General features: G+C 44.9%; 1 protein-coding gene across 1 annotated transcript in view; it reads left to right on the plus strand.

The window, feature by feature from the left end:
- Positions 1 to 26,903, plus strand: part of LOC124556230 (relaxin receptor 1-like) — a 370,951-nt gene that overhangs the window by 205,105 nt on the left and 138,943 nt on the right. Inside the window, exon 6 of the mRNA XM_047130220.1 lies at positions 11,732 to 11,799. Coding sequence (XP_046986176.1) covers positions 11,732 to 11,799 — 68 coding nt within the window. The remainder of the gene's footprint in view (positions 1 to 11,731; positions 11,800 to 26,903) is intronic.

Here is a 26,903-nt window from a genome sequence, read left to right on the forward strand (position 1 = left end):
AAATTGCAGAAAAACTAACAAATAAGGAAATTTGAAATATTGTGCGTTAGAGCACAATAGAAAGAGTACATGATTAGTTAAGTCGGTGGTTTGCGGGTATTCAGGCTGCACAGTTTAGTAGACAGAGCTGTCACATCTCACAGCAACAATGTCTCTTATCCGGTTGGACATCAAGCTGAATTGAGTTTGGACTACAATTAATGCATGCCACTTCAGCTGCGTGATAGAATACATCAATAGCAGTGGATGCCAAGTAGTGACGTTCTAGTGTCCTGCAACCCATGGTGAGAGATTTGCAACGCGTGAAAGGTAAGGAGAACGTGTTGACCAAAGAAACAGTCAAACACTGACGCTCTCGAACTAAGTCAGCGTAACACAACCAACATGCAGCCTTGTAATAAATTGTTGAAAGATGACGTCACGGAGGTCTCAAGATAAGACGCATTCACAGGCCATACTATGTCAGAAATGTGAAGCCTGTTGTCCAAATTACCGACTATGCAAGCTAGAGTTATAAAGCCAATACCACACCAAGAGCTGGGCCCGTATGACGACGATGAGTGTTACCCGGCAACGTTAGTTCTCCTCGGAACATCGTCACACGTAATCGTCCAATAGGATCCTGTACGCGGAAGTGGGCACACCTGGAATGACAGTGTGTTAACATTCCTGTGTCGTGTTGTCGTTAGAGCACTACTGTAGGAGAGCGTCTCTCTACTACCGTGTGAAGGGAAGCCACAACAATGGCCGCTCTGCTGACAGTCCGTGGTGCTCCAAACGTCGCCGCAATACCCGTGTGCATATTTGTCTTGCTACAAGCAAGTCAGTTTCCTGACGCAAGGAATGTGAGGTGGCTGTAAGATTCTGCACGGCCGAGTGAATAATACATCAGTTCTTCCCGCCAGTTGCGTGGGATCGTTGAGATCCTGAGCGGCATAGGGTATGGCCCTTCTGAAACCATCGATTTCATATTCGCTTGACAGTTGTGGGATCCCGATCAACGCCAGCAGCAGTATTGTGGAACGATAAACGGCAGTCTCAATAATCCACGAGTCTGCTGCTGTCGAATTCCGACTCTTGGTGGTAGACGTTTCTCCTTATTCAATGAGACATAAACGTTCTTGTAACAAACAAACAACATTGAAGTGCAACGTGTCACTGAGAAACCCCCTGTGTAATCTTTCCTTACTCCCAGAATGTAGATAAAGTAACTCCGAACTACTGTGTATGGTTGTGCTGAAATGATAATCATTTGCGTATCCAAAATTGTAGCACACTTAATGCCAATTTTATGTTTGTTCTAAAGATTTTCGAGGCGTGTCAGTGCAGTAAAATCGTCACTGGTTTCTCGCCGCGTGAGATGGCATTGTGAGCTTTCAAATTGGGATCTTGTGCGGCAAAGAACCCCTGAAGATTTTATTGATGTTTGTAGCTTACCGCCTTCATGGTATTGCAGTTTTATGGTCAGCAGTGCATTTTCACAGTAGTTGAAGAGGATTTCAGAAATTGATGGTGTGCAACGCGGGTAATGCTTTTTAACTGTTCTGTCTACCAATATACTGAAGTAAATATATTTTACCTATTATAAATGTACTGATTGCAACTGGGCCCCGTGAAAACAGAAGTAAGGTGATATGAGACTTCTTACGACTGGCTGTGAATAATCTCACAAAAATGGATGGTTGTAGTTCTAAATATGAAGACTGGGAGTTCCATAGCGATGCCGTTTCAAAAGTAGGTGAAACTACGCTATGTTGTTTACCTCTACTGCTTGCTGAACATAAATACATTGCCGGTAAAAAATGAGACACCTTCAGGGACAACGGCATTTTATTGCCAAGTGAAGTGATAAGTAGTTCATAATACTAGGAGTATATGATAACAAATTCAGACCGAGTGAAACACACATGTCACAGTATAGGGTGCCCAAACAATCGAATCGATACAGTCTGTATCCCCCTGTGGCGGCAACGCAGGCGTGTATTCTCGCATGCATACGATCAGAAAAGGATCAGAATGGCATTCTGCGATACATTATACCAAGCATCCTGCGCCTTTTGTTGCAATTCGACAATGGTTGTTGCAGGCTCTGGAGAACGAGTAAGTACCACGTCATCACGCCACATACATGTTCAATTGATGAGATGGCTGGTCATCTTGCTGGCCACGGCATTTGTACATTGCGAAGAGCACAATGTGTCGCAACAGCCGTATATGGACGTGTAATGGCCTGCTGAAAAAGCACGTCAACTTCCCGTCGAAGAATGGGGGTACCACTAGAACAACAGCCTGTGCAATGTAGTATGCACTGATTACTTTACCCAGTAGAAACACCAAATTTTACAGCGAGTTGTAACCGATTACCTCCCACATTATGGATCCTGGGATGGGACCTCTGTGTCCAAGGCGAATACAGTCTGGAATATGCAGCTCATCATGTCCACGCCATACACGTGTACGACCGGCACTCAGATAGAGTCAGAATCTACTCAAATCACCGAAGACAACAGAGCGCCATTCCACTCTCCAGTCAACTCTTTCACTACAACAGAGTAGCCAATCTTGGCGGTGTCCAGATGGTAGTGGTAGCCTGGCCAGGGGTATGTGTGATCCTAATCCTGCTGCAGGCAGACGCATCACAATGGTCCACGATAACACAGCAGGTGCAACATATGCCCAGATGTCTCCCTTGGATGACGTTCGGTCGTCCACCACTGCTCGCACAATGCACATATCTTGACATGCGTCTGTACTATGCGGACGTCCAGATCCTGGTCTACAGGCGAGTGAATGTTCCACAGAGCACTGCTGAAATCAGTGACACACCACCAATGCAGGGTGTCCAACACGTGGAGCCATCGAGCTTACTGCAGCTCCACAATGCGACCCTGTTCAAATAGCTACTGCTGTTCAACAGGAGTACATCTACATCTACATCATACTACGCAAGCCACCTAACGGTGTGTGTCAGAGGGTACTTATGTTACCGCTAGCTGATCCCCCTTGCCCTGTTCCATTGACAAATGGCGATTGGGAAAAATTTTTGTAAGCCTCTATAAAGCCCGCCCGGTTAGCCGTGCGGACTAAGGCACTGCTTTCCGGGTGGGAAGGCGTGCCGGTCCCCGTACGGTATGCTAGCCAGTCTGTGGATGGTATTTAAGGCGGTTTTCCATCTGCCTCGGCGCATGCGGGGTGGTTACCATTATTCCGTCTCAGTTACACTACGTCGGTGATTGCTGCGCAAACACTTTCTCCACGTACGTGTACACCATAATTACTCTACCACCCACACATTGGGATTACATCCGTCTGGTGTGGGACGTTCCTGGGGGGGGGGGGGGGGGGGGTCCACTTGGGGCCGAAACGCAATATTAACCCTGCGTTCGGCGTGTGTCGGTGGTGGGGTGAGTGGACTGCTGTAGCCTGTTGTGGGGTTGTGTACCACTGCGGGCCACGGCGGGGACGAAGCCTCTCCATAGTTCCTAGTTCCCCAGTTCCATACAACACAATACAATACAAAGCCTCTGTAATGCCTCTAATTTATCGAATTTTCTCATCTTGGTCATTTCGCGAGATATATGTGGGAAGAAGTAAAATATTTTCTGACTCTTCTCGCAAAATTCTGTCTAGAAATTTCAATAGTAAACCTTTCCGTGATGCACAATATCTCTGTTGTGGCGTCTGCCATTGGCGTTTGTTGAGCATCTCGGTAACATTTTCGTGCCGACTAAAATATCCCGTGACGAAACGCGCCTACCTTCGTTGGATCTTCTCTGTCTCTTCTATTAGTCCTACCTCTTAAGGATCCCAGATTGATGAAAAATACTCAAGAATCGATCGAACAAGCGCCTTGTAGTCCATTTTCTTCGTGGATGAGTTACATTTCATTAAGCTACTTCTTACGAATCTCTGTCCTTCACTTTTCCTACGTTTTGTTTTATGTAGTCATTCCACTTAAGGCCATTCCTGGTAGCAACAAGCGGCTACACGGGTAGCAGGGGTTGTGTGGCGTGGGCTGGGCGGTTTTTTAGGTTAGATGGCCTTGGGCAAGTACAGAAAGGGCAACAGCCTCAACGGGTGCGGGGCAAAGTCAGGACATGCGGGGACCAAGCAGCAATCGGTATTGTAATTGTCAACTGTCGAAGCTGCGTTGGTAAAGTACCGGAACTTCAAGCGCTGATAGAAAGCACCGAAGCTGAAATCGTTATAGGTACAGAAAGCTGGCTTAAGCCAGAGATAAATTCTGCCGAAATTTTTACAAAGGTACAGACGGTGTTTAGAAAGGATAGATTGCATGCAACCGGTGGTGGAGTGTTCATCGCTGTTAGTAGTAGTTTATCCTGTAGTGAAGTAGAAGTGGATAGTTCGTGTGAATTATTATGGGTGGAGGTTACACTAAACAACCGAACTAGGTTAATAATTGGCTCCTTTTACCGACCTCCCGACTTAGCCGCATTAGTGGCAGAACAACTGAGAGAAAATTTGGAATACATTTCACATAAATTTTCTCAGCATGTTATAGTCTTAGGTGGAGATTTCAATTTACCAGATATAGACTGGGACACTCAGATGTTTAGGACGGGTGGTAGGGACAGAGCATCGAGTGACATTATACTGAGTGCACTATCCGAAAATTACCTCGAGCAATTAAACAGAGAACCGACTCGTGGAGATAACATATTGGACCTACTGATAACAAACAGACCCGAACTTTTCGAATCTGTATGTACAGAACAGGGAATCAGTGATCATAAGGCCGTTGCAGCATCCCTGAATATGGAAGTTAATAGGAATATAAAAAAAGGGAGGAAGGTTTATCTGTTTAGCAAGAGTAATAGAAGGCAGATTTCAGACTACCTAACAGATCAAAACGAAAATTTCTGTTCCGACACTGACAATGTTGAGTGTTTATGGAAAAAGTTCAAGGCCATCGTAACATGCGTTTTAGACAGGTACGTGCCGAGTAAAACTGTGAGGGACGGGAAAAACCCACCGTGGTACAACAACAAAGTTAGGAAACTACTGCGAAAGCAAAGAGAGCTCCACTCCAAGTTTAAACGCAGCCAAAACCTCTCAGACAAACAGAAGCTAAGCGATGTCAAAGTTAGCGTAAGGAGGGCTATGCGTGAAGCGTTTAGTGAATTCGAAAGTAAACTTCTATGTACCGACTTGACAGAAAATCCTAGGAAGTTCTGGTCTTACGTTAAATCAGTAAATGGCTCGAAACAGCATATCCAGACACTCCGGGATGATGATGGCATTGAAACAGAGGATGACACGCGTAAAGCTGAAATACTAAACACCTTTTTCCAAAGCTGTTTCACAGAGGAAGACCGCACTGCAGTTCCTTCTCTAAATCCTCGCACAAACGAAAAAATGGCTGACATCGAAATAAGTGTCCAAGGAATAGAAAAGCAACTGGAATCACTCAATAGAGGAAAGTCCACTGGACCTGACGGGATACCAATTCGATTCTACACAGAGTACGCGAAAGAACTTGCCCCCCTTCTAACAGCCGTGTACCGCAAGTCTCTAGAGGAACGGAAGGTTCCAAATGATTGGAAAAGAGCACAGATAGTCCCAGTCTTCAAGAAGGGTCGTCGAGCAGATGCGCAAAACTATAGACCTATATCTCTTACGTCGATCTCTTGTAGAATTTTAGAACATGTTTTTTGCACGCGTATCATGTCATTTCTGGAAACCCAGAATCTACTATGTAGGAATCAACATGGATTCCGGAAACAGCGATCGTGTGAGACCCAACTCGCCTTATTTGTTCATGAGACCCAGAAAATATTAGATACAGGCTCCCAGGTAGATGCTATTTTTCTTGACTTCCGGAAGGCGTTCGATACAGTTCCGCACTGTCGCCTGATAAGCAAAGTAAGAGCCTACGGAATATCAGACCAGCTGTGTGGCTGGATTGAGGAGTTTTTGGCAAACAGAACACAGCATGTTGTTATCAATGGAGAGACGTCTACAGACGTTAAAGTAACCTCTGGCGTGCCACAGGGGAGTGTTATGGGACCATTGCTTTTCACAATATATATAAATGACTTAGTAGATAGTGTCGGAAGTTCCATGCGGCTTTTCGCGGATGATGCTGTAGTATACAGAGAAGTTGCTGCATTAGAAAATTGTAGCGAAATACAGGAAGATCTGCAGCGGATAGGCACTTGGTGCAGGGAGTGGCAACTGACCCTTAACATAGACAAATGTAATGTATTGCGAATACATAGAAAGAAGGATCCTTTATTGTATGATTATATGATAGCGGAACAAACACTGGTAGCAGTTACTTCTGTAAAATATCTGGGAGTATGCGTACGGAGCGATTTGAAGTGGAATGATCATATAAAACTAATTGTTGGTAAGGCGGGTACCAGGTTGAGATTCATTGGGAGAGTGCTTAGAAAATGTAGTCCATCAACAAAGGAGGTGGCTTACAAAACACTCGTTCGACCTATACTTGAGTATTGCTCATCAGTGTGGGATCCGTACCAGGTCGGGTTGACGGAGGAGATAGAGAAGATCCAAAGAAGAGCGGCGCGTTTCGTCACTGGGTTATTTGGTAACCGTGATAGCGTTACGGAGATGTTTAATAAACTCAAGTGGCAGACTCTGCAAGAGAGGCGCTCTGCATCGCGGTGTAGCTTGCTCGCCAGGTTTCGAGAGGGTGCGTTTCTGGATGAGGTATCGAATATATTGCTTCCCCCTACTTATACTTCCCGAGGAGATCACGAATGTAAAATTAGAGAGATTAGAGCGCGCACGGAGGCTTTCAGACAGTCGTTCTTCCCGCGAACCATACGCGACTGGAACAGGAAAGGGAGGTAATGACAGTGGCACGTAAAGTGCCCTCCGCCACACACCGTTGGGTGGCTTGCGGAGTATCAATGTAGATGTAGATGTAGATGTAGATGTAGTTACTCCTAGATATTTCACGGTAGATACTGTTTCCAATAATCTGTCGTCAGTTGTGCATTAGTGGATCAACTTTAGCGCCGTTATACAGGGTGTTACAAAAAGGTACGGCCAAACTTTCAGGAAACATTCCTCACATACAAAGAAAGAAAATATGTTATGTGGACATGTGTCCGGAAACGCTTACTTTCCATGTTAGAGCTCATTTTATTACTTCTCTTCAAATTACATTAATCATGGAATGGAAACACACATCAACAGAACGTACCAGCGTGACTTCAAACACTTTGTTACAGGAAATGTTCTAAATGTCCTCCGTTAGCGAGGATACATGCATCCACCCTTCGTCGCATGGAATCCCTGATGCGCTGATGCAGCCCTGGAGAATGGCGTATTGTATCACAGCCGTCCACAATACGAGCACGAAGAGTCTCTACATTTGGTACCGTGGTTGCGTAGACAAGAGCTTTCAAATGCCCCCATAAATGGAAGTCAAGAGGGTTGAGGTCAGGAGTGCGTGGAGGCCATGGAATTGGTCCGCCTCTACCAATCCATCGGTCACCGAATCTGTTGTTGAGAAGCTTACGAACACTTCGACTGAAATGTGCAGGAGCTCCATCGTGCATGAACCACATGTTGTGTCGTACTTGTAAACGCACATGTTCTAACAGCACAGGTAGAGTATCCCGTATGAAATCATGATAACGTGCTCCATTGAGCGTAGGTGGAAGCGTAGGTGACGAAACTAAAATGAGCTCTAACATGGAAATTAAGCGTTTCCGGACACATGTCCACATAACATCTTTTCTTTATTTGTGTGTGAGGAATGTTTCCTGAAAGTTTGGCCGTACCTTTTTGTAACACCCTGTATACAGCGCTGTGGATCTCATGGAGGAACAGAGCGAGCTGAATTTTGCAAGATCTCTGTTTGGGGAACCTACGTTGATTTTTTTATAGAGGAAATTTTCGTTCTCCAAAGACGTCATACTTCTTGAACATAAAACATATTCTATAATTCTACAACAGATTTACGTCAACGATGTAAGCCTATAATTTTGTGCATCTGTCCCAAGTCCCTTCTTGAAAACGGATATCACCTGCGCTTTTTTCCAGTCGCTAGGTACCCTTCTTTCCTCCAGCGATCTACGATAAACCGCTGCTAAAAGGGGAGCAAGTTCTTTCGCGTTATGTTTGAAGAATATTATAGGTATGTGAAACAATTTAGGAATACCGAATTGAGTTTTTCGACCTTCTCTCCATTATATTCAGTTTCGGTGCCAGTATGGCCACTGAGTGAATGAATAGAGGATTTCGAACTCACTGATTTTACGTAAGATGAAAACCTCTTAGGGTTTTTACTCAGATCGGTTGACAAAATGTTACGTTCAGAGTGACTGAACACTTCATTCATTGCTTTCCTTATGCTCATTTTCGCTCTATCAAACTTCCGCTTGTCATCTAGGTTTTGACTTTTCTCGAATCTGTGCTGAAGCTCTTTTTGTTTACGTAGCAGTTTTACAACACTGCTATTGATCCACGGTGGGTCTATCCTGTCCTTTATGATCTAGCTCGGAACATATTTGTGTAAGGCATGTGGAAAGATGTGTTTGAATTTTTCCCATTTGTGCACCATACCTTGGCCCTTAGCACCGAATATTTGATGCTGACTATTCAGAAACTGTGCAGTTTGTATCCTGTCAATCTTGCTAAGCAAAATATTCTTCTACCTTTATTAACATCCCTTGCAAAACCCGTGGTCATAGTTGCTATCTCAGCCTTTTAATCACTGATACCTTCCTGTACGTTAATTGACTCGATAAGTTCAGGTCTGTTTGTCGCTAGTGCTCTAAATATCTGCTCGAAGTAATTTTCAGACAAGACATTCAGAATAATATCGCACGAATTCCTGTCTCTGCCACCAGTTTTGATAGCACGAATCTATCAATCTATACCTGACAACTGAAGTCACCCTCTATTACAACAGCATGATAAGTTGACTGTCTATAAAGCCATCTCATTACAATTACCTTTGATGCTTAACTTCATCCAGATAAATTCACATTTGGAATCCGTGATAACCTCGCTAGATATTACCGAATTTTTTACTGCAAAAAAGACGCCGCCACCATTGCTGACTGACCTATCCTTACGATAAAAATTCCAATCTGAACCTAGGATTATGTTGCTGTTCACTTCTGATTCCAACCAACTTTCTGTTCCTAGTTCTGTCTGAGCATTATCTTCAATAAGCGATAATAATTCTAGGACCTCTCCTTGGATGCTCCTGCTGTTTACTAATATCATAGTAATCTTTTCTGTATCCGATCTGTGAGGACCAGCATTCTCTGAGGTCATTGTGGCTGGTGTAACTTCGATTTTGGCAGACAATTCGTGTCTGATCCTAAGGGGCGGGGGGATTTCTCCAACCTAAAAAACCTCATGTGCGCCTCATACGTACTTCACTACCATGTTAGCCTCTTCCTGTGAGTAATGAATGCCTGACCTATTAAGGGGAACCCTACAACTCTTCATCCGATGGCGCTGGTCGAGAAATTCGCATCCGATACCGTAGCAGAGTCGTCTGAGCCTCTAGTTTACATCTTTCACTCTGCTCCAAACCAGAAGACCTCGATCGACCCACAGTGGGATGCTGCAAACAGTCAGCTTAGCCTGCACCCCGTGTGCGATGCTAGTTGCCTTCACCAGAACAACCATCCACCGAAAGGAGCCGAGGATAGCATCAGAACCCATGCGACAGGTGTCATTAGTGCGGACATGTGCCACTATTTGTAGCCGGTTGCCTAAGTTCAAATGGTTCAAATGGCTCTCAGCACTATGGGACTTAACTTCTGAGGTCATCAGTCCCCTAGAACGTAGAACTACTTAAACCTAACTAACCTAAGGACATCACACACATCTATGCCCGAGGCAAGATTCGAACCTGCGACCGTAGCGGTCGCACGGTTCCAGACTTTAGCGCCTAGAACCGCTCGGCCGGTTGCACTAAGTGCGCTCGATAGCCACTGACAGAGCCTTCTCCACCTTGAGGACGATATCCCCCGGGAAACATACCGTGTGAACACTGACATTCCATCCCGCCCTGCATGCTGTTTCCCTGAGGGACTCCATTACCCATTTAACGTTGGACCTCCCAATGAGTAGCATACCAGCCCTCTTCGGTTGTCTGGACTGGGCAGCAAAATCGGCCGCAGTGGCAGTCAGGTCACCAGGTGATTCCAACAGCACCAACGATGTCACGGGTCTTGTCACCGGCGCCCTGCTGTGGCCACAGCTTTGAGCAGCAGCCAAAAGACTGTCAGTATGCATATAATATACCCTGGTGCCACTGAACACAGTCCTTGAGTCTGTTGCATTTTTTTCCGGTAATGTATGTTTCACTAATATATTTAGTTATGAGTAAACATCAAACAGGTGCGCACAACCAAATTTTCGTTACGTGTATATGCTGCAAACTGACTTGTCCCTCATTATTACAACAGCTCATGCGGGTGCGCTTTAGATAGCTACTTCTATGTTCCATTTAACTCACATATGCCTTAGTCAGATTCGAAATGAGAACATTGTGGAAAGATATTTCCAACGTCATCGCACTGTAAAGTCCAATATGATTCTGTCAGCTTTACACGCATGTACGTGATCCTTCTCTGAGAGTTTTACTGCTGTAAGTCGGATGCAGATTTTTCCACTTTGTAACAAGGGAAGCGTTTTTGTTGCGTTATGAATAACGCGCTACAGGAGTCCAAGCAGAAGAGAGCAGCAAATGAGAGTTCTATTTCGGCCTACCTTTTATAAGCTACTAAAACATAATTGCAGTGAATACAAGCTGCTCTCATCTACCCAGCGACTGTGGACAAAGGTACACTTCTCCCCGATATTGTAGAGAATCTTAAAAATAATCTCTTTCACCTATTATTACCTTATTTACTAGAGACGATTACCTGTGGCGACACAACAAGCAACTGATTCATTTTTTTCTAATTTTAAGTATTTGGTTTAGTAAAGCACTTACCATTGCCTTACAATGAGATTGCTTTATTTCTCAGATTTTTCATTGTCCTGAAATCTAAGTTATGACGGCACCACGTTATAAATGAATTAAAATGTCGTATTTTTCACTATTTTTCTGATTAATTGATGTACGAGTATTATACTGAAAGTAAAGATATAAAGCACACTAAATAATTGCCAAACCCTACATTTTTGTGTTAACTACAGGTATGTCTATAACATACCTTTAGTTACTTTCCCTGTCGAACATCAGATTCTTCTGCAGAGACATTTGAACGTAACTACTCCTTCAACTTTGGAAACGAGAGGCAGTGTTTTGGTGCGAGATCTTTGCTGTCCGGTGGACGCACCAACATTACCTTACCGAAGGAACGCAACAGTTATGTGCTGCCAATACGGCTTTTGTACCGTCACAAAGTAAAAATTAATTTTTATCGTGTCCTCGATACAAAAATTCAACGAGGAGTCAGCCTTCTCTGTCTTCTTCAGTACCAAGCCACACATTACTATATTTTGTTTCAACGCTGTAATTTTCAAACAATTTCTCGAGCAAAAATTATATCTGGAGAATTATAACACATCATACAAACAATAGAGCAACGAACTACCGACCGCCTGTGAAAACTTAATTTCATTCAGCTGTTATATTTTATATTTTACTTTATGTATAACCCTCATATATATATATATATATATCCATTAGATAGACATTTGAGAAATATAGATATATTTTATGTAAGTGATAATTAGTTAAATGTTTGTTCTGCTTGTGTTTCAGGTATTTCAAGACGTTCAATTACTGTAAATATGCTCCGACTGTCCCAAAATGCAAGCCGAGTACAGACGGTAAGTGTTGAAACCTTGCTTATGTTTAGGTTTGGCATTCTGAACGTAACTTGCTTTTCGCCACACCTGGTATTCTACTGGCCCGACTTCAGTGTAAGACACCAACGAGAATCTCTTTGGTAGAGGTCCTACAAAGCAAGCTACTGGCTATGTCACAGCTCATAGTCCATAAATACGAGGGAAACATCGTTATAAATGTCCCAGTATGAAATTGCTATGTGCACAGCATCAGGTAAGATTATTAAAACGTTTTGTCTGTGAACGCCTTAGACAATGTGATAATAATTCTCAACAAGACACAAAAATTTAACTGTCAGGAGGACTGATGGAAACACATGTTAAAGCTGTTGTCCATTGGTGACACAGAACACTAGGTGTACGACATAAAGGTATTGTGTTTAGCTATTGCGTGTCCTGTAGCGTGTACCTTGCTGTCGAGCACCCAAAATCAAAATAACGTTATGTATCATTCAGATCAATACTGAAATTCAGTCTACATCCACAGAAGACAGCAGGTCCATCTAGTAGAGAGTGTGCAGAAACAGATTTTATGGTATTTTTCTTCTTGTCAGCGGCAGATGTTGTCATTTCGACGTCTTCAATTGTTTTATATATTGTCTGTCTTGCACGGCGACGATATCTTCTGTATGGCATCTTGGCAGCGTTCAATGCAGTTGCCTGTGCAGCAGCAGCAGCGCGAATGATCCGCTCCGTACCCAATGTATCTGGACTGGAAAGCTTTGTCGACCGTGACGTCATAGCCTACCGCACATACCACGTTTGTGAAAATGCAAATAAAGACTTTGGCAAATCATCATATATGTCACCCTCACCCTTTTCCTTGTATACCCGCAATAGACGTAAAATATCTGTTAATGAAACTGTATTTATTTGGATTAAAGGTAAAGGAACATGTGAATATGTAAAATTTGTTGGAGACTGTACTTTGTATTTTCATAAATAAATTAATCTGTAGCGTAGCTGAGAACCGGACAAGGGTACATCTAGAATCTGTCGATATAGAGTATGCAACAGCATGTTACATCAGCTCTCTGAGCGCTTGACCTTTGACCCCGCTGATAAGGCGGCTCAATTCTATCTTGGCAGCGCGCCAGCCGCCGAAGACTGTTAATTTTCTAAACTCTCAACTGCGCGATCCTTTCGTTTTGCATATTACAGTCACCCACAATATTCTAATTTTAGTTTGTATCTATGAAACCTGTTAAACAGTGTAACATAAGTAACATCACCGTGATCCCTTAAGAATAGAGTTCTTGATTGTCAGTAAACTCTGACAAACATTTACAGTGCATTAAAACATCCAATTCAATCATTATCACAAATAGAGCTCGTACTGTTATAAACCGGAGTATGGATACAAATTTCACCTTCACTCAGTTATTAATATTAGTATTGTCAACTTTTATCTTTCGTCGTACTGCTGTTGTACTTATCATCGTGAATCTGCCAGACAGCCACTTAGAAGCAATGCCGTCAAAGATATCCTAGTTAATCGCTTACACAGCTGGATTAAATAAGCATTTACTAAATCATACTGGGCTAGAGACTGCATTTCAAGAGAAAACTTACAATAGCAGGAAATAAAGCAGTCAAGAAACATGGCCCCATAAGAGATGCACAAGAATAAAACTAATATCATGCAGAATCTCCTTCATAGTGGGCACCACAGCCATACATTTTTTCAGTAAAGGTGATATTTATCCGCTTAGGCTGTATTTATTAACATCTCTTCTTAGTTATGCAACTATTTTCGGCTTTAAAAAGCTAGTTTTTGAGTGTTTATCTAGAAATGCGTTATACGCGCATGGAAATGGAGGCGAACTGACTCGATGTACTACTGTCAGTGTTGTCGAGCCTGTTGATCCAGTGGAAACCGAGAGGTGGTGGTATCGAATCCTGGTCAGACAATGGAAATTTTCAGTCTGTCTTTAATCTAACCTTCACATTACAACGATGTGAGGGGTCTTCAGGAACGACATGCAGTTGGGATTCCACTTTAAACTGTAGGTGCCCTTTCTCCGCTTAGATACCTGAGGTAGATTAGAGACATGTAAGAAACTGAAGTGACCTACAATTTAATGGCTTGCACCAGGCCATTGACCCAGACGAAATTATTGTTACATTCACTGTTGGTTAGCAAATCATCCATCCGTCGTGGTTGCATAGGTACTGGGTCAACATTATTGCCGGCCTTAAGAACGAAATAAATAAAGTATCATAACATGTTAACAACTAGGTGGAAATAAAAGAAATTGCGGATGCACGTTGCCAGATCTCCTGGTCGTGCACAAAGAGCTGACCGTCACACAGTGTGAGATTAGTGTGACTAAGGCGTCAAATGGGGCTGTCCCTACAACACGATTCGGTTGAATGAACGGGAATAGAAAGGATATGTCAATCAACGAGCAGTAACTGTGCACTGTGGTGGTGTTCTGAATTACAAAATGGCCTGACGGCGACATCTGACTTCAGACGGGCAAGAGTCATCGGGAAACTGAAAGAAGGACGAAGTGTCACGAGTGTAACCCAGGCGTTTGGTATTGCTCACACAGTTGTTTCACATGCGAGGAGAGCGTAGCGACCCACATTCACTGTTGCCCGAAGCGATGAAGGTGGTCGACCGTGGGAAACTACAACAGCAGATGACAGCTACATGGTGCAACAGGTCAGAAGGGACCCACGGCAAACAGCTGGTGTACTTGCAACCACATTTGACAGGACTGCAAGGCACACAGCCCGCATCTCGTGGTCGTGCGGTAGCGTTCTCGCTTCCCACGCCCGGGTTCCCGGGTTCGATTCCCGGCGGGGTCAGGGATTTTCTCTGCCTCGTGATGGCTGGGTGTTGTGTGCTGTCCTTAGGTTAGTTAGGTTTAATTAGTTCTAAGTTCTAGGCGACTAATGCCCTCAGCAGTTGAGTCGCATAGTGCTCAGAGCCATTTGAACCATTTTGCAAGGCACACAGTGTGGTGTCACCGCCAGACACCACACTTGCTAGGTGGTAGTTTTAAATCGGCCGCGGTCCATTAGTACATGTCGGACCCGCGTGTCGCCACTGTGTGATCGCAGACCGAGCGCCACCACAAGGCAGGTCTCGAGATACGGAATAGCAGTCGCCCCAGTTGTACGGACGACTTTGCTAGCGACTACACTGACGAAGCCTCGCTCCTTTGCCGAGCAGATAGTTGGAATAGCCTTCAGCTAAGTCCATGGCTACGACCTAGCAAGGCGCCATTAGCCTTACATAGCAATTGATACTTATCGTATAAAGCATGTCTCATCAAGAACGATGTATACAACAAGGATGGATTAAAGTTAAGAATTCCGAAAGCTACGTACTTTTCTTTATAGCATTCATTACGTATCCTGTTTCAGACCTCACGCCATCCTTCGTGTGTTTATAGCGTGCATTGCGGTCCCCTCAAATCACACTGTGTCGGCACTTCTGTCGACACATCACACAGTGTCACGCTCCACAGTGGCACGGCGACTGCATGGGAGTGTTCTTTTTGTCCGACGACCAGTACGCTGCGTTCCGTCGACACTCACAGATCGAAGGCACCGTTTATGATGGTGTCAAGAACATGCGGACTGTACCAAATAGGAGTGGACTCTCGTGCTTTTCTAGGATGAGGGCAGATTTTCGCTGAGTAGTGATTCTCGTACCCTCTTATGGGGAGAGGTGGAAACACGGGACCTCCAATTTTTTGAACACGGCAAATTCACGGTCAGCGTTAATGTGACACTGCTTCCCGTCACAATGTGCGTCTTTTCAGCGGTGCATTCTGCTCTGACATCGTTACCATGGATGACAATGCGCAGCCGCATCGAACAGCGCATGTGGAGGGGTTCTTGGAATGAGAGGATATTCGGCGAATGGACTGGCCTGACGGTTCCCCGGCTCAGATCCCGCCGAGCACGTGTGGGACGCGCTAGAGAGACGTATTTGCAGCACGTCCACATGCTCCAATGACCATCCTGCAGTTGTCAACCGCGCTAGTGGAGGGGTAGAATGCCCAATCACAAGAACTCATTACCAATCTTGTGGCCAGCATTGGAGCACATTGCAGAGCATGCACTGCCGTCCGTGGTGATCGCACAATATACGTATTAAGAACCATGTCCCGCCATTTGTAATGTCCAGTGGACCATCATAAATCGCGGTGAATTCAGTGTCATTACTGTCTTTGAATGAAAGTGACATTTATGGTCGTCCCATTGAGAATTTCTTTCAGTTACCTTCTGTACTATACTGTAGCAGTTCTTTCTATACCTCTACACTCAAGCGAACCCCTACCACACTGTCTCCCTCATACACTCCTGGAAATTGAAATAAGAACACCGTGAATTCATTGTCCCAGGAAGGGGAAACTTTATTGACACATTCCTGGGGTCAGATACATCACATGAACACACTGACAGAACCACAGGCATATAGACACAGGCAACAGAGCATGCACAATGTCGGCACTAGTACAGTGTATATCCACCTTTCACAGCAATGCAGGCTGCTATTCTCCCATGGAGACGATCGTAGAGATGCTGGATGTAGTCCTGTGGAACGGCTTGCCATGCCATTTCCACCTGGCGCCTCAGTTGGACCAGCGTTCGTGCTGGACGTGCAGACCGCGTGAGACGACGCTTCATCCAGTCCCAAACATGCTCAATGGGGTACAGATCCGGAGATCTTGCTGGCCAGGGTAGTTGACTTACACCTTCTAGAGCACGTTTGGTGGCACGGGATACATGCGGACGTGCATTGTCCTGTTGGAACAGCAAGTTCCCTTGCCGGTCTAGGAATGGTAGAACGATGGGTTCGATGACGGTTTGGATGTACCGTGCACTATTCAGTGTCCCCTCGACGATCACCAGTGGTGTACGGCCAGTGTAGGAGATCGCTCCCCACACCATGATGCCGGGTGTTGGCCCTGTGTGCCTCGGTCGTATGCAGTCCTGATTGTGGCGCTCACCTGCACGGCGCCAAACACGCATACGACCATCATTGGCACCAAGGCAGAATCGACTCTCATCGCTGAAGACGACACGTCTCCATTCGTCCCTCCATTCACGCCTGTCGCGACACCACTGGAGGCGGGCTGCACGATGTTGGGGCGTGAGCGGAAGACGGCCTAACGGTGTGCGGGACCGTAGCCCAGCTTCATGGAGACGGTTGCGAATGGTCCTCGCCGATACCCCAGGAGCAACAGTGTCCCTAATTTGGTGGGAAGTGGCGGTGCGGTCCCCTACGGCACTGCGTAGGATCCTACGGTCTTGGCGTGCATCCGTGCGTCGCTGCGGTCCGGTCCCAGGTCGACGGGCACGTGCACCTTCCGCCGACCACTGGCGACAACATCGATGTACTGTGGAGACCTCACGCCCCACGTGTTGAGCAATTCGGCGGCAGCCGGCCGAAGTGGCCGTGCGGTTAAAGGCGCTGCAGTCTGGAACCGCAAGACCGCTACGGTCGCAGGTTCGAATCCTGCCTCGGGCATGGATGTTTGTGATGTCCTTAGGTTAGTTAGGTTTAACTAGTTCTAAGTTCTAGGGGACTAATGACCTCAGCAGTTGAGTCCCATAGTGCTCAGAGCCATAGCCAATTCGGCGGTACGTCCACCCGGCCTCCCGCATGCCCACTATACGCCCTCGCTCAAAGTCCGTCAACTGCACATACGGTTCACGTCCACGCTGTCGCGGCATGCTACCGGTGTTAAAGACTGCGATGGAGCTCCGTATGCCACGGCAAACTGGCTGACACTGACGGCGGCGGTGCGCAAATGCTGCGCAGCTAGCGCCATTGGACGGCCAACACCGCGGTTCCTGGTGTGTCCGCTGTGCCGTGCGTGTGATCATTGCTTGTACAGCCCTCTCGCAGTGTCCGGAGCAAGTATGGTGGGTCTGACACACCGGTGTCAATGTGTTCTTTTTTCCATTTCCAGGAGTGTACTTCTCAGAATTACGTACGAAATAAGGAAATTGCAAGGTTTGCCGCACTGACAACCAAAATTCTCCCTCTCTCTTCCTGCGTCCAGAGAAAGCCTTCAGAATTTTTCCACGCAGCATATGTTGTATTCTCTGTTACACATGCTGAAGTTGGCAGAATATTGGACGTAGCCTTATGATTGGCAACTCGCTTCCCACGCTGTTAAAGGTAACATAGCGGTGGCCCTGCTTTCCTGCTCCCATCTTCTGGACCACCTGCGGGCTTTGTTCGAATCTCGGACCTCTCGTAGCTAGCACAGTTTCAAAAGGCGCTTTTGTAGCACTCTGTCTCAAGAGACACTCAGAGCGGCTTATTCGCGCGACTGCTGCCCATGGGAACTTTTGTTGGGAAGCTCTTCGAAATTCGGCTATTGTCAGCCTACTGCTAAAGACTTGCAGATGCAGCGCCAAGCCACGTTGCACTAACTGAGAAAAACACGAGCTAATATGTCAGAATACACAGGTCCTGCTTTTCTGTTCAGAAAGTGTGTGAGAATACAACATAAAGTGATTATACGCTGACAGAAATAAATCTTAACACCAAAATTATCAACGTAGATTAATGAAATTTCGGGAATACATTTGTCTAGGTAACATATTTAAGTGGTTAACATTGCAAGATCACTGGTTAATGTAAGCGCGAGACAAGCCGTTGCGAATGTAAAATGCCAGTACAATAATAACCGGCGTATCCGCCATATTGTTGAATGCAACCATGTAAACGTGCATGCATTGTGTTCTACAGGTGTTGGATGCCAATTTATGGGATGGAGTTCCATGCCTTTTACACTTGGTCGGTCAATACGGAGACGATTAATGCTGGTTGTGGATGACGCTGGAATTGTCGTCTAATGATGTCTCATATGTGAGGATACGAGACAGATCTGGTGATGGAGCAGGCCAAGGCAACATGTCGACACACTGTGTAGCATGCTGGGCAACAACAGCGGTATGTTATCCTGTTGGAGAACACCCCCTGGAATGATGGTCATGAATGGGAGCACAACAGGTCGAATCCCCACACTGACGTACAAATTTTCAGGCAGGATGCGTGGATTATCCATGAGACTGCTCCTGCTGTCATACGAAATCATACCCTTGACCTTAATTCCAGGTGTTGGCCACTATGCCTAGCACGCCCACAGATTGGTCTTCTTCTCAGCAACACACTGCCATCACTGTCACCAAGGAAGAACCAGCTTTCATCAGAAAACACAACAGACCTCCACCCAGCCTTCCAACGAACCCTCGCTTGACACCACTGAATTCGCAAATAGCGGTAGTTTGGAATCAGTGGAATCCATGCTGCAGGACATCTGACTTGGAGTTGTTCTTTAAGTAACCGATTTGTAACGGATCGTTGTGTCTCTGTGACGCTATCTGCTGCTCGAATTGCTGCTGCAGATGCAGTACGATGCGCCGGTAGTGCCAAGTGGCTGTTCGGAGCCCGGTCTTCTTGCGACCATACATTCCCGTTGCCATCGCTACCTTCGGTCATGTACAGTGGTTACATTCCCGCCAAGTCTTTCTGCAATCTCAGTGAGGTGTTGGTAATGACGTTTTTTTCTCCTTAAGGGCATTCTTGACTAAAAACATGTCCAATCACAAAGTTAATTAACGCTCACGACCGTTACAGCGTGTATTTAACGCAAATTTGATTTGCATCCCCATACTGGCGCTACCAGCACCACTCTCATGCGACTGGCGAGAAACTTGAACTGACATCATCTTTCAGACGCAGAAACACGTCTACCAGCTTTCGTGTATGTCGCACAACTCCTTGGTGTTGCAATTCTTTTTTCCGTCAGTGTACATATTGTCGATTAGTGGCATGTCACAGACCAGTGTCGTCACAATATCTAAGCTGATTTACTTAAGCAGTTAAATATATACACTGATTTCCAAAACTTAACAACGAAAGTAGCTTTCGCCTGATGTGTCACTGTCGAGTAACATAGCGATTCCTGGGCTTGTGTCTCGTTCGTTGGAGAGTTGCTGTTCGGTGCACGGCTGTAGCTTGGCGTGCCTTTGGCGATTTTCGTGGAAGTGTCCCGTTTATCTTTTGCGTTTGTATTTGCACTGCGTAGCTCACAATTCGAAAGTCTGTTTCGCAACTTGTGGCTAGAAGTTTATCGTTATTTCTTTAATATACCGGGATCCAGAGGTTATGCTATCCGGTATACGCGCATTTTATAAGTTCTCTAGACTTTGGAAGGTGATGTGCATATCAACCTACAGTCTTTCAGAGAACATTACCTTCGGCACAGATGCAGTTTTTATTATTTGAATATTATCACGTTTGTGATCCAGAGAAACCTAGAAATTGTTAGCTTATTGCTATTTACGTTTTTGATGAAAGCAATTGTGAATCAGTACTACGTGAACTTAAATCATTGCAACTGAGACCAAATAAATTAATATATTTGAAAATAACTTTACTCACTCCATCATTTCCTCCCACATCATTCAAATGAAGCAACCCTAAAAAAACTATCGTCAGTGGAGTCTAGCTCACAGAATTGTAGCCTCATTGTGACGGTGTTTCCAATGTTACATAGGTGCCACCCAGAGAAATAGTGTTTCCTTTGCTCTTGAGTCATTTTTAATTATATGAATTTAATTAAAATTTTATTTCGTTCATAATGAAATTTCAGCTGCATTTGTACATAGCAGTATGAATATGTACCTACTTCATAGATGTATAACTGTGTTGGATTCTAGCTGAGCATAGAATGGGTTGTTTGGTCTTCTGTGTGTTGAGTTCGCTAGTATGGTAGATAGCTTGCACTAACTACTGCTTAACCCAGTCGACTCGCACGCGTACGTAGCAGCAGAGATAGCCGCAACTTATCAGTATCCATCATTTTGTGCCAATAAAGCTGAAAGCTGCCTAATTAAAAAAGAGATTACCGTAGGAAGGGTGGGGTTGTGGACTGTTATAACGCAGCATCTTGACAACGTATGTGTGATGTGTTTTTGGTTTAGGTGCTCCGAAGTGGGCGGAACACTTTATTGCGCTGCGGTACTTAATTTAAGTTGTATTGCAACTCGTTGGATGTGGTTGCGGGCAGATACAACTAACTAGTGGCCTGTCAAGGCGTATGTTACTGAATACAGTGTCAATAAGGCTATTTTCGGCCCGGGAGACGCACTGTCAATCACTGTCGAACACTTGTCCCTATCTGAAGGCTATAGGGGACTCCAGTCGTAGACTAAGACTCGAAGGCTGCTCTCCACTACGAACTGCAGCTACGAACTGCAGCCCTGGAACCCCGTACTAAAACTGTCATGCGCCAACGCCGAACGTGAACCGCGTTGCTGCCTGTGGCCGCCTCTCATAGGGGGCGGCGCATACATTGCTGAATGCGTTTTCGGTTGGTAGCGAACTTCAAAGGCCGCACATAGGGCCAGTCGGAAACTGTCTCAGTGCGCCACATCCGGCTGCGTCCATTGGCGAGGACACAATAATGTAAATACGAAATTTACATACGTGCAATTCACACTTTCATATAAATGGCATACTTGCTGTTTTGTTCTACAAATATAGATACGTGAAGCATCGGTTTACATTCCTAAACAAAATATTTAGCAACTCGAAGTTTTTTTCCTTGAAAAGCCAATTTTTTTATAAGTTCGTTAGGAAATGTTCTCAGTGGCTAATACAAATTTTCCTGGTCTATCAATAAATTCTTTATGTTATCATCCACGTCCATTAAAACACACATCGGACGTAGCTTCCTGCCATACGTGAATTTTCGTCACAAATTTTAAATGCGATGATTCCCTTAATTCAAACATTACAACGAGAGAGAGAATTATGACAACTGAGTGCATGTACTACACTACTGGCCATTAAAATTGCTACACCACGAAGATGACGTGCTACAGACGCGAAATTTAACCGACAGGAAGAAGATGCTGTGACATGCAAATGATTAGCTTTTCAGAGCATTCACACAAGGTTGGCGCCGGTGGTGACACCTACAACGTGCTGACATGACGAAAGTTTCCAACCGATTTATCATACACAAACAGCAGTTGACCGGCGTTGCCTGATGAAACGTTGTTGTGATGCCTCGTGTAAGGAGGAGAAATGCGTACCATCACGTTTCCGACTTTGATAAAGGTCGGATTGAAGCATATCACGATTGCGGTTTATCGTATCACGACATTGTTGCTCGTGTTGATTGAGATCCAATGACTGTTAGCAGAATATGGAGTCGGTGGGTTCAGGAGGGTAATACGGAACGCCGTGCTGGGTCCCAACGGCCCCATATCACTAGCAGTCGAGATGACAGGCATCTTATCCACATGGCTGTAAAGGATCGTGCAGCCACGTCTCGATCCCTGAGTCAACAGATAGGGACGTTTGCACGACAACAACCATCTGCACGAACAGTTCGACGACGTTTGCAGCAGCATGGCCTATCAGCTCGGAGACCATGGCTGCGGTTACCCTTGTCGCTGCATCACAGACAGGAGCGCCTGCGATGGTGTACTCAACGATGAACCTGGGTGCACGCATGGCAAAACGTCATTTTTTCGGATGAATCCAGGTTCTGTTTACAGCAATATGATGGTCGCATCCGTGTTTGGCGACATCACGGTGAACGAGCATTGGAAGCGTGTATTCGTTATCGCCATACTGGCGTATCACCCAACGTGATGGTATGGGGTGCCATTGGTTACACGTCTCGGTCACCTCTTGTTCGCACTGACGGCACTTTGAACATTGGACGTTACATTTCAGATGTGTTATGACCCATGGGTCTACCCTTCATTCGATCCCTGCGAAACCCTACATTTCATCGGGATAATGCACGACCGCATGTTGCAGGTCCTGTAAGGGCCTTTCTGGATACAGAAAATGTTCGACTGCTGGCCTGGCCAGAATATTCTCCAGATCTCTCACCAACTGAAAACGTCTGTTCAATGGTGGCCGAGCAACTGGCTCGTCACAATACGCCAGTCAAAAAAAATGGCTCTGAGCACTATGGGACTCAACTGCTGAGGTCATTAGTCCCCTAGAATTTAGAACTACTTAAACCTAACTAACCTAAGGACATCACACACATCCATGCCCGAGGCAGGATTCGAACCTGCGACCGTAGCGATGTCGCGGTTCCAGACTGCAGCGCCTTGAACCGCACGGGCAATACGCCAGTCACTACTCTTGATGAACTGTGGTATCGTGTTGAAGCTGCATGGGCAGCTGTATCTGAAAATGTAATCACATGTCAGTTCTAGTATAATATATATGTCCAATGAATACCGGTTTATCGTCTGCATTTCTTCTTGGTGCAGCAATTTTAATGGCCAGTAGTGTACTTTCAAGTGCACCACAGATCACTGGAAAAGAGTGTACGTCATCTCGTTTATAAGATGGGTTAAGGAACAATAGCTCAGAACTATATATAAATATCCCTGACTCCATTTTGTAGCACGTTCCTACAGTATGCTCTGAGTTTGAAATTTATCACGTTCAGGAGCGAAATAAGTTGATTTCAAAAACTTCAGCTCTAACTCAGGAAAAGTGTGAAACATATTCTGCTCTTTCACAAACGCTGTCTTACCATGTAAATGGTAGATGCAGAGATTTCAGAGACATTCTGCGGGTATCGCAATGACAGGGTAGCGACCACGCGAAAATCTAATGGAGAAGTTCGGAGAACATAAACTGGAATCTTTGGAAGAACACTCTGGGTAAATTCAGAAAAGCAATAATAGAAGAAGACCATACCGCAATTTTGTTGCCACCATCACACACTGTCCGATTAAAGATATCCGGACACAAATTATTGGACATTAATATGGGGTTATTTCTCCATCTACTTTATTATAGCTTGAGTTTTGACGAAGGGACTGTCAATGAGGTGTCTGAATGTCTGTGGTGGAATGGTGGCCCATTGTTTTTTTCAACAACCGAAACCAGAGAGGGCACTGATGTTGGACTCTGCGGCCTGGAGTGAGGTCAAAGTTCTAACTCATTCCAAATAAATGTGTTACGTTAAGTTCGTATCGAGATTGTGGGCAGGCCAAGCCATTTCAGGAATGTTATTGTCCACAAACTATTGCATCATAGACGCTGCTCTATGACAGAGTGCATTATTATGCCGATGTAAACAAACATGGTCTCCGAACTATGCCTCGACTGTACGCAGTAGACAATGCTGTATATAGTATTCTTTTCCTTCCATATTTAGCGTTTTCTTAAACGCGGCAAAGAGGCAACACCTTTTCCACGAATAACATCCTGTACTGTAACACCACCTTCTCTGTACTTCACTCTTGGCAATACACATGATGATAGGTAAAGTTCTCAACACATTCGACAAACCCAAACCATCCCATCGGATTACCACTGGGTATAGTGTGATTCATCACTCCACATCATTCATTACCAGTCATCCATTGTCCAGTGATGTTGCTCTTTACACCACCTCAAAAATCGTATAGTACAGATCACTGAAATGTGTAGATTATGAGGAGAATTATATCCCATTCTTTTTAACTTCATATGTACAGTCATTCTGCCAGCTGGACTTCTGGTAGCACTATGGCACTCACTAGTTTCCTTGCGCTGATTTTATCGCACTCCCTGCGCAAAGCTCGGCGGTTCCTGTCCACCAGTACATCATGAGGTCTGCCTTTTCTTGTTTGGCTGTAGTTGTTCTTCCGCCTTTCCACTTCTCAATCACATCACCAACAGTCGACTTGTGCAGCTTTAAAAGAGTTGCAATGTTCCTGACGGATCTGCTATTCAGGTGACATCCAGAGGCTAGCCCACGGTCGAAGTCATTGAGCTCTGCTGACCGATCCATTGTGCTGTTTCTTCTTCTGTACTGACAACACAATACCATGACGGGTGGTCAATTCCGCTTTACGTGGGGGTGTTCGGATGCTGCTGATCAGATAGTGTATAACTCACGGTGAGGTCGTGGGGAAAAGATAAGAGAGACTAGGGCGCGTAGAGGTGAATACAGACAGTCAGTTTTCCCTTGCTTAGTGCGAGAATAGAACCACCGCATTTTAGTGGAGTACCCTCCGCCATGTACTGAACAGTGGTTAGCGGGGTATAGATTGTGTTAAAAAAAGTGTTACACGTTCTTACAGGAGGTAGTATTGGTAAAAACTAGAAAAAAAGCTTATTGATTAGCTACTCTATGGAGTGCTGTGTGCACAACGACCATATATGTTAAATTAAAAGAAAGGTAAGCGTTGGCAGTAATATTGATGTTTTATTGATAGCAGAATCGATTTTCTATCACGTAGTGATCATCTTCAGTGCTGTACAAATTAAACTCAGACGCTGGTATCAAGTTATCACAATATTGTGATCGCTTCTCAGTTTTGGTTATTGATAACTTGATACCAGCGTCTGAGTTTAATTTGTACAGCACTGAAGATGATCACGACGTGATAGAAAATCGATTCTGCTATCAATAAAACATCAATATTACGGCCAACGCTGACCGTCCTTTTAATTTAAGAAAAAAAGCTTCTACAATGATAGTCTGGAAACCAATACCTGTTGTGATAGGGGTCAATCTCTTACCTCAATCCCACCTGTCTGTTACATAGATGTAGACGTTACAGGGAGTGCTGCATCCTGACACAACCTTAAGACCTCGCAGTCTCTCAAATCCACCTGGCTCCATTCGGATTGCGTCACATGCACTGGTCACACTTCCTATAATGTCTGCTCATTTTCGTTGCGTTAGGCATACACCAGTGCCTTTAAATATCCCAATAGCCTGAAATCCAATCGATTCACATCCAGTGAACGGAGACGCCATGCTACTGGGCCTTCTCGAATAATCCATAGCCCAGGAAACGTTGTGGTGAAGTGCTGTCGCACGATCCGAAGAAATGGGGTGATGTCCCGTCGTGCATAAACAATAGTCGATGTCTTTCTGCATGTGGGGTCTTGACTACTCATCGCTAATAGAGTGCCTAAGGAATGCAGCGTTCCTGGAATGCTATACAAAAATTCAAACAAATAACAGTAGTAGTTTTATTTCTATTAAACAACTGACAATGCTTAACTTTGGAGATACATCGGTGTCACAAATAACGTGCAAACAGTAATAGTTCTCGCTATAGGCAAAGTCCAGACAAGTAACTGTTAAGAATCACAATTAATTGTTCTGTAGCACGCTCCGCAAATATGTTCCATTAATGTGAGTATACTGAGGCGATCTGAGCCCCGAGGCTGGCAGGAGCGGCGCATATATTCACTTCTTTCAGATGTCGCTCCTGGCGCGGCGCGGTCCAATTGCGCGCACCATTGGCCGACGTTTCCTCACTGCCTTCTCTGGTCTTCCGTTCGTCTTCGTCGTTCTGGCGCTTGTGGTTACGCCAGAACACTGCAAGGTTAACGTTCCCAAATGGCGCTAGCAATTCATCGCACAGGTGATACATAGCGCCAATTAACCAGTCTGTCACTGAGAGTTCCTGCCCAAATGTTGATACTGAAGTGATCCTGGAGGTTTTGCACCTGCACAGACGAGCGATTTGTGGTAATTTACAATGCCACCTTTTGTGAATCCACACATATGAGAAAAACGAATGTCCATAAATATGTATGTGTGTATGTTCCACATCTCCTCCTAAACCAGTCGATCGATTTCAACCAAACTTGGTACACAAGTCACTTACTGTTTGGAAAGAATCGCTTTATGGTAAGAATCACCTACCTGTCAAACTGGTGAGAGTGGATGTGAAAAATCAGAGTAGCGCAAGACGCCCGAACACCCTTACTTTAGTCATCCAGTATACGAGAATGAGAGCACCTAGTGGCCTGCAACAAGCTTTATAGACAATTTGAAACCTTTAACAATTTTTTTCTACTGACGACCCCCCAAAAACGATAAAATAAAAAAGTTTATAACTTACCACTTTTCGCTTTTCATGCAGTAAAACTGCCGCATGAAGCACGACTTTCGACTTATTACTTCTTTACTACTAAATGTAATCGGGACACATTTTTCAGAAAATGTTAACATTTACCACTGAATGCACCAGCAAACTTGTATCATTGTACGACACTTAGTTCAGGAGATACGACACCGTAACACTCAGAAGCGCGGTTTATAATTTCTTTTCTA

The sequence above is a fragment of the Schistocerca americana genome, chromosome X (genome assembly GCF_021461395.2).
Source record: "Schistocerca americana isolate TAMUIC-IGC-003095 chromosome X, iqSchAmer2.1, whole genome shotgun sequence".
NCBI lineage: Eukaryota > Metazoa > Arthropoda > Insecta > Orthoptera > Acrididae > Schistocerca > Schistocerca americana.